At 44.5% G+C, this 13,996-nt stretch overlaps 2 protein-coding genes across 2 annotated transcripts in view; both read right to left on the bottom strand.

Moving 5' to 3' along the window:
- Positions 1–13,996, bottom strand: part of MRPL37 (mitochondrial ribosomal protein L37) — a 911,410-nt gene that overhangs the window by 115,943 nt on the left and 781,471 nt on the right. The window lies entirely within an intron of this gene.
- The window catches only part of TCEANC2 (transcription elongation factor A N-terminal and central domain containing 2), a 45,679-nt gene continuing 39,679 nt past the window's right edge, over positions 7,997–13,996 (bottom strand). The window contains exon 5 of the mRNA XM_050803584.1: positions 7,997–9,002. Coding sequence (XP_050659541.1) covers positions 8,814–9,002 — 189 coding nt within the window. The 3' untranslated portion in view covers positions 7,997–8,813. The remainder of the gene's footprint in view (positions 9,003–13,996) is intronic.

The raw sequence follows: 13,996 nt of genomic DNA, 5'->3' as shown, positions 1-13,996 counted from the left end.
GGGGATCTGGGCAGCACAGGATGGCATCCACTACAGCCCACACTTGTGCTGCTCAGCTCTACTTCTTGGTTTAAGTTCTGGTGGGCCTCATTTCCCGGGGGAAACTTAGGAAAGTAAGTTGGACAAACTACAAACTCCATCACTGACTGGTCTTGAGGCCACAACTGATACTCATCATCTCCCTCTTCTACTATCCATTCTAGATCCCTCTTACCCTCAGCCAGCACGTGTTCTGGTCTCTGTCACTTCCACGGAGGCATGATTTAGACCCTCAGACCTGAGGGGGCTGAGCCTGAAGTCAGCATATCCTGCTCAGGTCACGGCCTGGGCGCTTGTATAATTATTTTATAAATACTGGGCAAGGGGCCAGGCACAGTGGCTCACGCCTGTAATCCCAGCACTTTGGGGAGCTGAGGCAGATGGATCGCTTGAGGCCAGAAGTTCGAAACTAGTCTGGCCAACATGGCGAAATTCCTTCTCTACTAAAAATACAAAAATCAGCTTGGCATGGTGGCGCACGCCTGTAATCCCAGTTACTCGGGAGGCTGAGGCAGGAGAATAGCTTGAACCTAGGAGGCAGACGTTGCGGTGAGCCGAGATGGTGCCACTGCACTCCAGCCTGGGTGACAGAGACTCCATCTCAAAAAATATATATATATATATTGGGCAAAGGAATACCAAGAAGTCTCCACGTGAATCAGCTGAGTACCAAAGATACACCTCCCTACCCTCCATTGCTTAACAGCAGCTGTACCTCCTCCTGATGATCAGGGTTAATTATCCCTCAAATGGTGACTGTTCTTGCCTAGTAGTCTCTTGACACGAGGAGCTCAAGTGCCTGGGTGCAGTCACAGCTAATGGTTCATAGTAATCTTGATGTTTCTTTTAGTGGAAGTGTTCCTCCTTTGTGACTCAAAACCTCTAAACCTGTAGAGCCCAGAACCGTGAGAACAGGAGGCACAAATGTCCAAGTGGGTCACTAGAAGTGATGGTAAAAGAGAGTACTCCTGCTTTCATTGCTTCATTCCCGGACCCATGTATTCTACCCATTGGAGACAAAGCATCATGTAACGGTCTTTGATTTCAAACATGTGCTGCATCCTGGAGGATGGTAGCTATTGTCTCAGGGTTTCTGAGCTGGTGCCCCAGCTGTGCCTTCGACAGACAGTTCCAAGCTGGCAGCTTCAGGATAGTGCAGTAGATGAAATGACAAGTGGACCCTGTCACCATGTGCCCACTGCTGCACCTCCTTATCATATGGGATCCTGTATGACTATCCCATAATCTGTAGATCCCATAATCTATCCCAGTAGATTAAACATTCTATGAGCCCTTTGAGAGTTGTGCTGGATGAAGCTCTACAAGCAGTGAAGACGAACTCGTATCTGGAATATACGTCTGTCTATTCCAGGGAAAATGCATCACAGCTCTTTCCAGGGTGACAAGGTTTAATATAGTCAACTTCCCAAGTGGCTGCTGGTTGTTCTCAAGGGATGGAGCTATATCTAGGTTCAGAGTCGGTCTCTGTTACTGGCAGGCCGAACACTCAGCAGCAGCAATAGCTAGATCAATCTTGGTGAGTGGGAGCCACGCCATACCATCTGATATGGTTTGGCTCTGTGTCTCCAACCAAATCTCAACTTGAATTATGATCCCCATGTGTTGAGGGAGGGACATGGTGGGAAGTGACTGGATCACGGGGGCAGTTTCCCCCATGCTGTTGTCATGATAGTGAGTGACTTCTCAAGAGATCCGATGGTTTAAAAGTGTTTGGCAGTTCCCCCTTTGCGCTCTCTCTCTCTCCTGCTATCTTGTGAAGAAGATGCCTGCTTCTCCTTTGCCTTCTGCCATCATTGTAAGCTTCCTGAGGCCTTCCAAGTCATGTAGAAATGTGAGTCAATGAAACCTCTTTCCTTTTTAAATTACCCAGTCTCAGGTAGTATCTTTATAGCAGTGTGAAAACGGACTACTACACCACCATGGATGCTGTTTATACACCCATTGTGTCAGCTCTGGGGTGGCCTCAGATAAAGACTGGTTGATGTCAACTGTGTGTACATGGTTGTTTAGTGCTTCTCCATGGTATGTCCTCTCTGGCAGGTGTTTACAGGGAATACAATGATCTTCACACTTGGTGCCCACTTCCATATGTCCAAGCCTCCACCACAGGCTCCTGGTTTCCAATTTTCCAATCTTATTCCTTTCAGACCCCTTACCAACCAGCCAAGCCATTCACCACTGCCCATGAGATCCATGTATAGTCTAAGCTCAGGCTCCTTCTCTTTCCACATACAGTGGATGGCTAGGTGCATGACCCACAAGCTATGCCCACTAGAAGGACTCCCCACTCTGCTGTCTTTCAAGGATGCCCCTGTGTGGGGTTGCAGTGCAGCCATGGTCTCTTTTTGTCTTGCTCACACACACTGAACTGACCTATCTAAGGACAAGGCTTGGCTTCCTTTCTCTTCCATCAGCTGGATATAAAGAGCTCCCCAGGCAGCCAAAGGTGTGAAATGAGGGACAGGCAGGTACTGGTGCAAAGGTAGTGGATGACATTGATGTCTGGGTCACCTGCTCACATAACTATCTTCTGCCCTCTGGCCCTGCTATGCCCAACCCCAGTCGTACTATTTCTATCTTAGGAATTGCTGCTGGCTTTGCCTGACCTTATGACTTGGTGGATATGGCAAAATCCAGCTCATGATGAACAGCTTTGGTCACATGGTCAATTTAATGATCCATGGTCTCATGATCTGTCTCTATCAGAACCCTGTAGTATCAAGAGTTGTTTCTTAAGTATACAATTCTTGGCTATGGATGGCATGGCCCCACTCCAGCACCCCAGGTGTCTACATTGTGATTCTCCTGTAGGGTCTTGTCATAAACTTGACAGGCATCTGTTCCTACCACAGACACCTCAGGTACTTTGGGCTCTGCCAGCTCATCCATCCCACACAGCATGGCCACTTGTGCTGTAGCCTGGAGCTTCTGCTGAGCCCTTTCCTGCTCTGGGCCCCAATCAAAACTGACAACTTTCTGTGTCATCCAGTACATGGATGGAGCAGTATTCCTAGGTGTGGGATATGCTGTCTCCAAAACCTAAAGAGGGCTCCCAGGCATTATGTTTTCTTCTTAATGGTTGGAGTGAGATGCAATAATTGTCTTTCACTTTCAAGAGAATGTCCCTGCCACATCCCAGACCATTGGCCCCTAAAAATCTCACTGCACCCTGCCCATTTGTGTTTTCAAAAATGGTCTGGGCAAGGCACAGTGACTCATGCCTGTAATGCCAACACCTTGGGAGGCTAAGGCAGGAGGCTCACTCGAGACCAGGAGTTCAAGAGAAGCTTGGTCAACATGGTGTCAAACCTGGCTAATAAAAAATTAGCCAGGTATGGTGGCACACATCTACGGTCCCAGCCACTTGGGAGGCTTGAGGTAGGAGGCTTGCTTGAACCTGGGAAGTCAAAGCTGCAGTGAGCTGTAATTGCACCACTGTACTGCACCTTGGGTGACACAGTGAGACCCCGACTCCCTCCCAAAATAAAAATAAATGGTAAAAATAGCCTGTTTATTATCTTCTCCTTCATGAGACTGTAAACTTCTTGAGGCCAAAGATTATGTCTTCTCTATCCCTGTGACCCTAATACCTGACACGTAAGAACTCAACAAATGCGTATTGAAAGAATGATTTTATCAACATTAAAAAACAGCATTTGATTGGATGTTTTGATCTTCTTGGATCTTGAAACCAACCTCCCCAGGTTATGAGTAAGTCCATCCTGACAGTAATTGTATCATTTTGGTTGATTTAAAGAAAATACAATGTATCCAATCAAACCATCTTTCCTTTGATATCAGGGCAATGTCACCCAACTAACTGAAACTCCCAAAGCTTTGTTTTCTGGATGGACCCCCTTCCCTTGCAATAATGGGCAGTAACAAACTGAGCCCTTGCCCCATCTGGCTGTGATAAACACATTCAAAACACATTACCAATCTCAGAGTAAGGCTCTGAGGCCTGAGGCTACAGCAAAAGAAAACCAAAGTTGACAGGCACAAGTTTAAGAACCTGATATTCTATAAATGAAAAAGGCCAGCTGCCTGTTCCTTCACCACAGAACACAGTAAATGCATTATCTGGGCCTCCTGCCACTTTTCAAACCTGAGATTCTCTAATGATATCTGTTTGGGCAACTTTAAACTTCATTTGTCAAAAAAAAAAAAAAAAAAAAAAACCCTCTAATTTACTGAATCTCAAGTGTTTCTTTCCTTTGCCTTAAATTGTTGGGTTTCTTTTGAATGTTTAAAATTTTCTTAAAATATCTGTTGGGTTTTTTTTTTTTTTTAATCTTTCTAAAACATACACCTGATTAGGTCCCTCACCTCCTCAAAAACTTCTCATGGTCTCCCATTATCTGAAGGCCAAAGTCCAAACTCATTGATAAGGCCTCCAAGGCCTTGGTTACTTTTTTTGCCCAATTTCTCACTACCTTCCTAAGAACCTTATGTTTCAACCACCTCATATTATTTTCCTTTACTGAAACTAGCCATACACCTTACGCTTCTGTGCTTTCACATAGACTGAGCCTTCTGCTAAGCACTCCTACCTATCCTTCTGGCTTTGGTTCAAACATGAACTCCTCTGTGAAGATTCTTCCTATGAGTGGTGTTATTCATTCCTTTCCCCATTTTCTCAATATTTTTATGTCTATAGTTACCACCCAATATGCTATACTCTATTTATTTAGTTATGTATCTATTTGCCTCACCAGACTAAGAGGAAATTATCCCTCCTTTATTGCTGTGTCCCCAGTGCCAGTCTAGTCCTTGGCACACAGAAGATGGGCAACATTTGTTTGTTGAATGAATGAATGAAAATACAGAGACTGAGTCCCTACACAAAGGACCAAGACCTCCAATTTTTTTTTATTTATTTTTATTTTATTTTTAAGACTGAGTCTCGCTCTGTCACCCAGGCTGGAGTGCAGTGGTGCCATCTCAGCTCACTGCAACCTCTGTCTCCCGGGTTCAAGCAATTCTCCTGCCTCAGCCTCTCGAGTGCTGGGATTACAGCTGCCTGCCACCACATCTGGCTAACTTTTGTATTTTTAGTATAGGCAAGGTTTCACCATGTTGGCCAGGCTGGTCTCAAACACCTGATCTCAAGTGATGCACCTGCCTCAGCCTCCCAAAGTGCTGGGATTACAGGTGTGAGCTACCATGCCCGACCAGGACCTCCAAATTAACCACTACAAGAAAGCATCAATAAGCTGTTAGAGCAGACACAAATGGTATTTACTTTCCCACATTTCCCCCAGCAACAGAACATGCTTATAAGACATATTCACACCTTGACTTACAGGTAGCTCAGAGGTCTCAGGAACTATTCTCACCCCATTTCAGGGGCAACCTTTTCTTTCTTTTTTTTTTTTTTTTTGAGACAGAGTCTCACTCTGTTGCTCAGGCTGGAGTGCAGTGGTGCGATCTTGGTTCACTGCAGCCTCCGTCTCCCAGGTTCAAGCGATTCTTATGCCTCAGCCTCCCAAGTAGCTGAGATTACAGGCGCCTGCCACCACATCTGGCTAATTTTTGTATTTTCCGGGGTTTCACCATGTTGGGCAGGCTGGTTTCAAACTTCTGACCTCAGGTGATCTGCCTGCCTCGACCTCCCAAAGTGCTGGGATTATAGGCATGAATCAATGTGCCCGGCTTCAACCTTCTCATTTTTAACAGACTGTAGTTCCGAGGTACTTCTCAGTGTGTGGGCAAGATTGGGAGGGATGTCTGCAAGCTTCCTTCCCTTCAGCAAATGCTCAGAATAGCTCCATTAGCGTTCATGGAAATTCTGCACATGCATCAAGGAGAAAACAGCCACAAATAACACAGCCTGCTTTCCAAATCTCCAAAGCACATCTCTGCAATCATTCTACTTTCCAACTATCACCACTGAAGGCTTTCAGCCAGAGAGCAATTTGTTTTCAACTTACTCTGGGTTCCTAAGTTAGCAGAACTCTTTCGTTTTTTAAACATGAGGCTTGCTACTTCCAGTCTCCCTATCCCGGCTTCTCTTCCACATAGCCTATTAATACAAAACTGAGCAGTTCCTGCTTTGAATCAGTCTAACGCCTTCTCCTGATGCTCAAGACCCTTCAGACCTGGTCCTGGTTCTTGCCTTCCTCTCCTGCCTCATCTCCGGCTACTCTCCTGCCAGTGTCCTCTACTCCAGCCATACCAATCACCTTCCAGATATCTCCACTTCTGGGTTTTTCCATACTCTGCTTGCTCTGCCAGGCATGCATCTCAACCACCCAATTAATTACTCCTGCCCTTTAATTTTGAAATTTTCATTATATTAACTAACATTCCCCTATCCAAACTCCTGCCCTTTAAGACTGAACACAGGTATCAGCTCCTCCAGGAAGCACTCTCTGATAGAATTAGATGCTTATCCTGTACATCCACAATCAGTCACTCAACTATCCAATAAATAGTTATGAAGACCTAGCTTGTCCCAGGCTCTGTTCCAGATGCTGGAGATATAGCAGGAAACAGAACAAAGACTCTGCTTTCATGAAGCTTACATTCTGGGAGTGGGGAGATAGACAATAAAGAAATAAATAACTATGTTAAAGAGTAATAAATATTCTGAAGAAAAATAAAGCCAGGTACAGCATTAAAGAATAGTTAGGGGGGAGTGCTATTGTATTTAGGGTAGTCGGCAAAGGCCTTTTTGATAAGGGAAAGAGAGACCTAAATCAAATGAGGACAAGAACATGCAGATGTCTGGGGAAAGAGCATTGCAACTGGAACAGCAAATGCAAAGAAGTAATACATTAGAAGTAATGGCAAAAACCACAATTACTTTTGCACCAACCTAATCAAACCACTAGGACTTGGTTGGCTCAGAGTGGGAGATGTGAGGTCTAGGCTGACCCCTTGAGTTCCTAGCTGGAGTGTCTGGCTTGCTGGTACTGCCAATGGAGAGAAGACATGTTATATTTGAGATGTCTATGGGGCATCTAGGAAATATCATCTGAAAGTCAGGGGACTGGTCTGGGCTAAAGATACAAACTGGAATGTCATCAGCATGTAGACGATGCTTGAAAACATGAGAGTGGATGAAATCATCCAAGGGAACCATATACAGTCAAATAGACCTGGATTTTGAATCTTAGATCTGTCATTCACTATCTGTGTGACCTTGAGTAAGTTACTATACCTTTCTGAGCCTCACTTTTCTCGTCTTTAACTGGGTATTCTCTTTTTGTAAAATGGTTACCACAGTGCTGGGCCCAGGGTAAATGCTCGATTATTATTATTCTAGCTCCAATAGTTACTAGCAGTGAGAAATTGAAGGTGATGCTTCTGCTCAGTGAGCCTCAGGCTCCCATTTGTAACTACTGCTCAGTGTACACCTACCCCACAGAATGGATGCTCAGGAAATGGTTGCTAAATAAACAAACAAATCTAAAAAATGAAAACAACAATACCTACTTAATACAATGGGTGAGAGAAGATTTTTACAAAACTATATAAAGATTTTTACAAAACTATATAAAGATCCAGGTAAATGTTAATAAACTGTCTTAGGAAAAGTACCTAGCATTTAGAAGGTAGGCAATAATGTTAGTGTCGTCCCTTCTCCCCTTGTTTTTGATCCATGTAAATGTTAATAAACTGTCTTAGGAGAAGTGCCTAGCATTTAGAAGTTAGGCAATAATATTAGTCCCATCCCTTTTCCCCTTGTTTTTCAACTCTTTTTTTTTATTTTTTATTTTAAATCTCTCCCTTTCTACCAGCTCCTTCCTTTCAGATTACAAACGTGCTCCGGTATCCTCTAATCTAATCCCCACTTCCTTGAGTCTTCTACCTTCCTCAAATCCTTGTTCCATCATTTTTTAATTTCACCAACTGTACCCTTTCTCAACCCAAAACACTCTTCAGTGAACAAACTCCACCTTTTATTTGAGAAAAAAAAAGTCCCAGCTTATCATTACTTTTAAAAAAACAAGTATTATTTACATAATTGTTAAAACAGGCCTGTGTAGAGATATTCACTTTAACATATATATGTATGTACTTTTTTCTACTGCAGTAATTCATTTCAAGAGAAATTTCATTATGTATCTTCTACAGAGCCCTAAACTGAGAGCGCCAGCGTATTCAAATAAACCCGGAGGTGTGGGAGGCTTCGGGCCAGTTCCTCATTAGTAGCCTCAGCATGGGGGCTCTGGAGACCAACGCAGAAGGTCTTCCAGGGAGAGCTGAAACGTTCAGATAAGTGAGCTCTGGGAAGAAGGGGTAGTCGGCTGGCTCTGGCAGGCTCACCCCTGGGGTAGAGCAAAGAGAACAGACAGGGGAGTTCTGAGAGGCACCAGAGCTATCTAAACTCAGGGGGATGGAACCGAGTGAGCGGCAGCGGTAATTGAGTTTCAGTTACCTGCAGGGTGGTGAAATAAAGTAGTAACTTCATCTGCCTGACAGGGGGAAGTTTAGAGGTGTCCTTGGCATACTCACAGTGAAATCCATCACCCTTTCACCATGTTGGGTGATAGCAACCGTATGGCGCTTCCTAGTGACAGCCAGTGTGCGTTCTGTTAGGCAGCACCAGCGCACTCCAGCTAATGAAGCACATTCCTGCAGGCCTGTCTCCTAGGGCTCTCCGAATCCTCTGTCTGCAAAGGAATGGCACCATGGGAAAATCTAGCACAGCCAGCATCAGCCATCACCCAAACTCAAAAGCGTCTTTGAACGGCAGAGAGGGGCCCATTTTCTTCTCTGCCTGGCCCAGGGCTGGAACCGTCCTCAGGTCACTTTTTGTGGGTCTGTACAAACGTGCCGACTGGCAGCGAGCCGTTCTTCACCTGAGCCCGGATTTCAGCTCGGTGCTTTAATGTGAAGACCAGGGCTCTCACCGTCCGCCGGTACGGCCCATTAATGAGGCGGGAGCAGAGATGAAACGTTTCCCGCTCAATATTTTCAACCAGTAGGTGATCCATCTAAAAAACAGCAAAATTATCAAATTAGAGCCTTACATTGCATAAGGATTAAAAGCAAGAGAGGCTGGAGCACTCTGCTCAGAGGCCTCCATTAATCAACTGAAATTCAAGGACATCTACTTCCTGTCACAAGAGAAACAGGAAGAGCAAATTAATTCCACCCTGGCAATTAAGGAACAAGGCCATGTGCTTTGTGACAGGGACCTCATTCACAACCCCTGCCGGGTGGTAATATTTGCCATTATAACAGGAAACTGGCCTGAACTAAGCAATGGGTACTGGGCCTCGTACTTTACCAACCAGGAAACGAAGACCAAGAATAATAAATCAGTATAACGGTTCATTTTTTTTTTTGTTTTGTTTTTAGACTGGCTTTTAACTCCTTACGGCATTTTAGAAACATGGGGTCTGGATCCTAATATGTGTACAGAACAGTTCAAAAATCACTTTTCATATTTAATGCTCATAACTCCTATTATCACATTTTACAGATAAGGAAACAGGTTCAAAGGCAAAGGTTTAAGGTCTTACAATTACTAAGAGACAGAGCTGGGACTCTGACCTGGATCCCTCGACTCCAAAGTTCATGTTTTTTCCCTTTCACCATACTAATGGCCGCTTCAACATTCCGAGAGAATGGTTGAGATTGGAGAGACGCCTGCAGTTTCCATTAAGCAGAGCAGGCCTAGGGGAGGGACCTGCAGCAATTCTGGGGTGGTCTGGCTCAGGCCCAAGCCATCTTGAGGTCCCAGACCTAATCAAAGCAGGAGAGATCTGGGACTTTGTCTACACGGTCTGAATCCAGGGTAGGTTGGATGCTGGTCCGAGACCGCCCCCAGCACTACCCTCCTTTCCAGGCCCATCTTCAGCTATTCCCCTCCCCAATCCTGACCACAGCCGGCCCTGAGCACTCCACACTTGGCCGCTTTCACACACCTCTATGCCTCTGCACCAGCACATGTTCCCTTAGCAAGGCATACCTTTCCCTACGGAAAACACTCCTCTTTGTATGTCAAAGCCGAGGCAAGAACAACCAAACAAAAAGACCCCAGTGCAAAGGACTGAAAGTTCTTCAGGCTGCCACCATGCCCTGAGCTTCCCCTAGTCACTATCATGATATATTATAAATGAAGTGTATACTTTTATTTTACAGATACTGTCTCACTCTGTCACCCAGGCTGGAGTGCAGTGGTGTGATCAAAGCTTACTGCAGGCTCAAACTCATGGGCTCAAGTGATCTCCTGGCCTCAGCCTCCCAAGAGCTAGGATTATTACAGGCATGCACCACCATGCCCAGCTAATTAAAATTAAAAAAAGAAATTTAGAGATGGGGTCTTGCTAAGTTGCCCAGACTGGTCTTGAACTCCTGGCCTCAAGCAATCCTTTTACCTTGGCCTCCCAAAGTGCTGAGATTACAGGCATGAGCTACTGCACCCAGCCAACGATCTATATTTTTTTTTTTTTTGAGACGGAGTCTTGCTCTGTCGCCCAGGCTGGAGTGCAGTGGCTGGATCTCGGCTCACTGCAAGCTCCGCCTCCCGGGTTCACGCCATTCTCCTGCCTCAGCCTCCCGAGTAGCTGGGACTACAGGCGCCCGCCACCTCGCCCGGCTAGTTTTTTGTACTTTTTAGTAGAGACGGGGTTTCACCGTGTTAGCCAGGATGGTCTCGATCTCCTGACCTCGTGATCCGCCCGTCTCGGCCTCCCAAAGTGCTGGGATTACAGGCTTGAGCCACCGCGCCCGGCCCACGATCTATATTTTAAGTTTGTCTCTCCTAGTAGAAAATTCCTTGAAAATAGGAGACAAATTTATCTCTCTCACTTGCTTTTTTATCTTTAACCTTTCTCTCCCTCCCTTAGCCATTCATTCAAACATTCATTCAGCACTATATGCCATGCTCTGTGCTTGGGCTGAGCAATAAGCAGTGACTAAGGAAGGCTCAGTCCTTGGGCCCTTGGGCAGCCTAGTCCAGTAGGACAGACAGACTGTGAAGAGGGATTGCAAGGATCCTGTGCACCAGGAGAAAAGAGAGGAACCAGCACAGGGGAGAACACAGCCATGGCAAAGCAACCCAACCCAGGAGGGCAGTGCCTGGCTTCAAGAGGAAATGAAGTTTAATTTGAGACCTGGAGCATGAGTAGGATCTGGCAAAGTGAAATAGGTGTTTGCTTTGTGATAAATTCACTGAGCTGTACATATATGTTTGTTCTTCTGTGCAAAATGCAAAGTTCAAAAAAAGAAAAAACACACCCCAAATAAAAAGGGGTCACCTGACATTTAATAAAATGTCCTAACATGAGACAGATGGACCAAAGTAAGTAGAAAAAACAAACTTGTCAGACGTAAGGACCAAGCAAAGAGCAGAACAGGACTGAAAGAGACACAGAGAAACAGAGAGAGAGTGAATATCCAGGCCCAGACATCTGCCTTAGTCTGGCCGACAAAAGGTGCTCACAAAAGTTTGTGGTCCTAATGACAGACAGATTATTTCCATGGCTTGTGTTGGAGTGAGTGGACTTGGCGCTGTGGTTCTCTAGAACCCGGACTCCAAGTTTTTCAAGGCTTCCTGGGTGGGCACCGAACTAGCCCCCTGAGGCAGGCCTGGCACCAGACTACTTTAGGAAGCTGGAAAGGTGGCCAGCTGGCTATCCAGCATTTGTCCTGCAGCATTTGCTAGAAAGAAAGTTCCTTATCGTGGTGTGAGGCTGGTTAGTCTCTACTGGTGGTTAGAGATACACTTAGCAAGAAGTCTTTTTTTTTTTTTTTTTGAGGGGAGTGATTATCAAAGAAGAAGGGTATATGTGTTTGTAAAACAAGTCATGGGCACTCCAGCAAATTATAGTACCCATATTAAATTAAAAAAAAAAAAAAAAAACTCTGAGAGTGTCTTGTAATTCACATACTTCATTCAGCAAATAGTTAACTGAATTGCTACTCTGGGTCTGGCCTGATCTTAGAGAGAGAGAGCAGAAAGGATGTGAACCCTGCCCATCACAAACTCACATCCCAGAAGTGGGTGGGAACCCAGGGGTAGGCAGCACGACAAGTGCTATGCCAGCAGTGTGGTGGTAATAGAAGGTAAGCATCTAACAATTCTCATGCATGCCTCTTGTTAAATGAAGACCAATCGGAATTAAGAAATGGAGAAAAATATGTGACATTAAAATCGTGATAGAAAATGATTCATCGTGTACCGTGTGTACAACAAGTTTGTTGCAAAGTGAAGAATACCTGTCTTGTAAGTGCCTTTGGGTAATCCAAACCCACACAAGTTGGTGAGTCCTTTCCAGTGGGTCCTAATCTAGTGCTTTAGGTGAGCCCTTCTGGGTGGAAGGACCAGAGTTTCACTGAGTCCTTGAGAAAAGGGCTTTTGCTATGAGATAATTTGTATGAATGGGAATAAGGATAGGAACACTGGGAGAAACCTAGGGATTTATTTAGAAATTGATCCTTTCTCTGTATCTCTCATGAGCTGCCTCGTCTCTTTCTCACATGTTTTTGCTCTTCTCCATGGGCCTTACTCACTACCAATTCTAACTGCCTTATTCTCTCTTCCTATGCTACACATCTTTACTCACAACTCTGCCTCCTCACAACTCCTCCAACATCCTTTCTGTTCAACACTTGTTGTTGTTTTATTGGTATCTCCTAGTTCACACTTCCCAGAGACAGTCAGAATCCTTATTTGTTTGTGCCTGTGAGTTAAGTGTGTTATACAGCTTTCTAATTCTGGATGAACTGGCTATAGCTGGAGGAAGATATAAAACATGATCCCCTTGAGCTCCTTCATCAGTGGGAATTGGTGCCATAACCAATTAGTGATGTCTGTCACATGCATAAGCTCTCTCAGGGCATGGGAACAGGGTCTTCTTCATGTGTTTACCTTAAGTGTGGAACTTCCCACACTGTTTCGTAACTATTTATTTGTTTATCTTCCTCAGAAGACTATAAGGACTGCTAGAGTTGAAACCATGTTGTATCCATTTCTAAACTGTGCATGCCTAGCTAGCATAGGTTAGTGGCACATAGTAAATGTTCAACCAATATTTATTAAATGAATGCCCTTCCTTCCCATGTGTAACTCTTCTTTCTTGCTCTTCTAATAACATCATATACATAGCAGATAAAATATGTTTCTATTTTATGTGTATTTTCTAATTAGCAAAATCCTACGCCTCTGATAAAGGTGGGCTCCACTGCCATCTCTTTTACAAAACATTCCCAGATTCCCCCATCAGATTTAACTGCTCTGTACTTTGTGTGTTGATACTTGCTAGTACCATTATTTCAGACTGCCTCATATTTTAATTAATCATTTATAGGTTTTCAGTCAGGAGATAGTAAAGTTTTCTTAGGATAGGGAATGCGACTCATTCATGTTTGTCTTCTCCCCCAGCACCGAGTAGATCCTTACTAAACATCTGCTGAATTGAATAGCCACTGGAAGCAAACTTTGTGTGGGTTTTCCAATAGCATGATTGAATTTGTACATATCTACCCACACTTCTTTTTGACCACTTGAATACATTCATGAGAGAGCTGGTCAAAGCCAGGGGTGCAGTCTGAGGCCATTAAACAAAGAAAAACTAACAGTCCCATATGGGGACGTACCCCTGACCTGGATCTCATTAGCACCATCTGACAACCAACTGAGCCAACCAGCCAGTGTTTCATAACTCTTAATGATACAGGCTCACTTTGAGAATCAGGTTCATTTTTTTAAATGACATAATAGGAAAATGATCACAGGCCGTGAGGTAGGAAAGGAGAGTGGATAATGAGGAAGGGGAAGTAAGAGAATGACACCACAGGGGATGTTCATATGAGGAAAGATCTAAAAGACGGGGAAGAACAAAGAAGATCTGGAAGGGAGAAAGTAAAGGGGAATGGAGCCTGGGTTTCAACGATGGAGTTTTTATTCATCTATTCCACTATTCCAAGAACAAGGAAATAATCCCTGAATCTAGAAAGCAAGATCTGTAGGGTAATAAAG

Source organism: Macaca thibetana, chromosome 1, assembly GCF_024542745.1.
Source record: "Macaca thibetana thibetana isolate TM-01 chromosome 1, ASM2454274v1, whole genome shotgun sequence".
In the NCBI taxonomy this organism is placed as follows: Eukaryota; Metazoa; Chordata; class Mammalia; order Primates; family Cercopithecidae; genus Macaca; species Macaca thibetana.
This window is presented reverse-complemented; position numbering and strand designations above follow the sequence as displayed.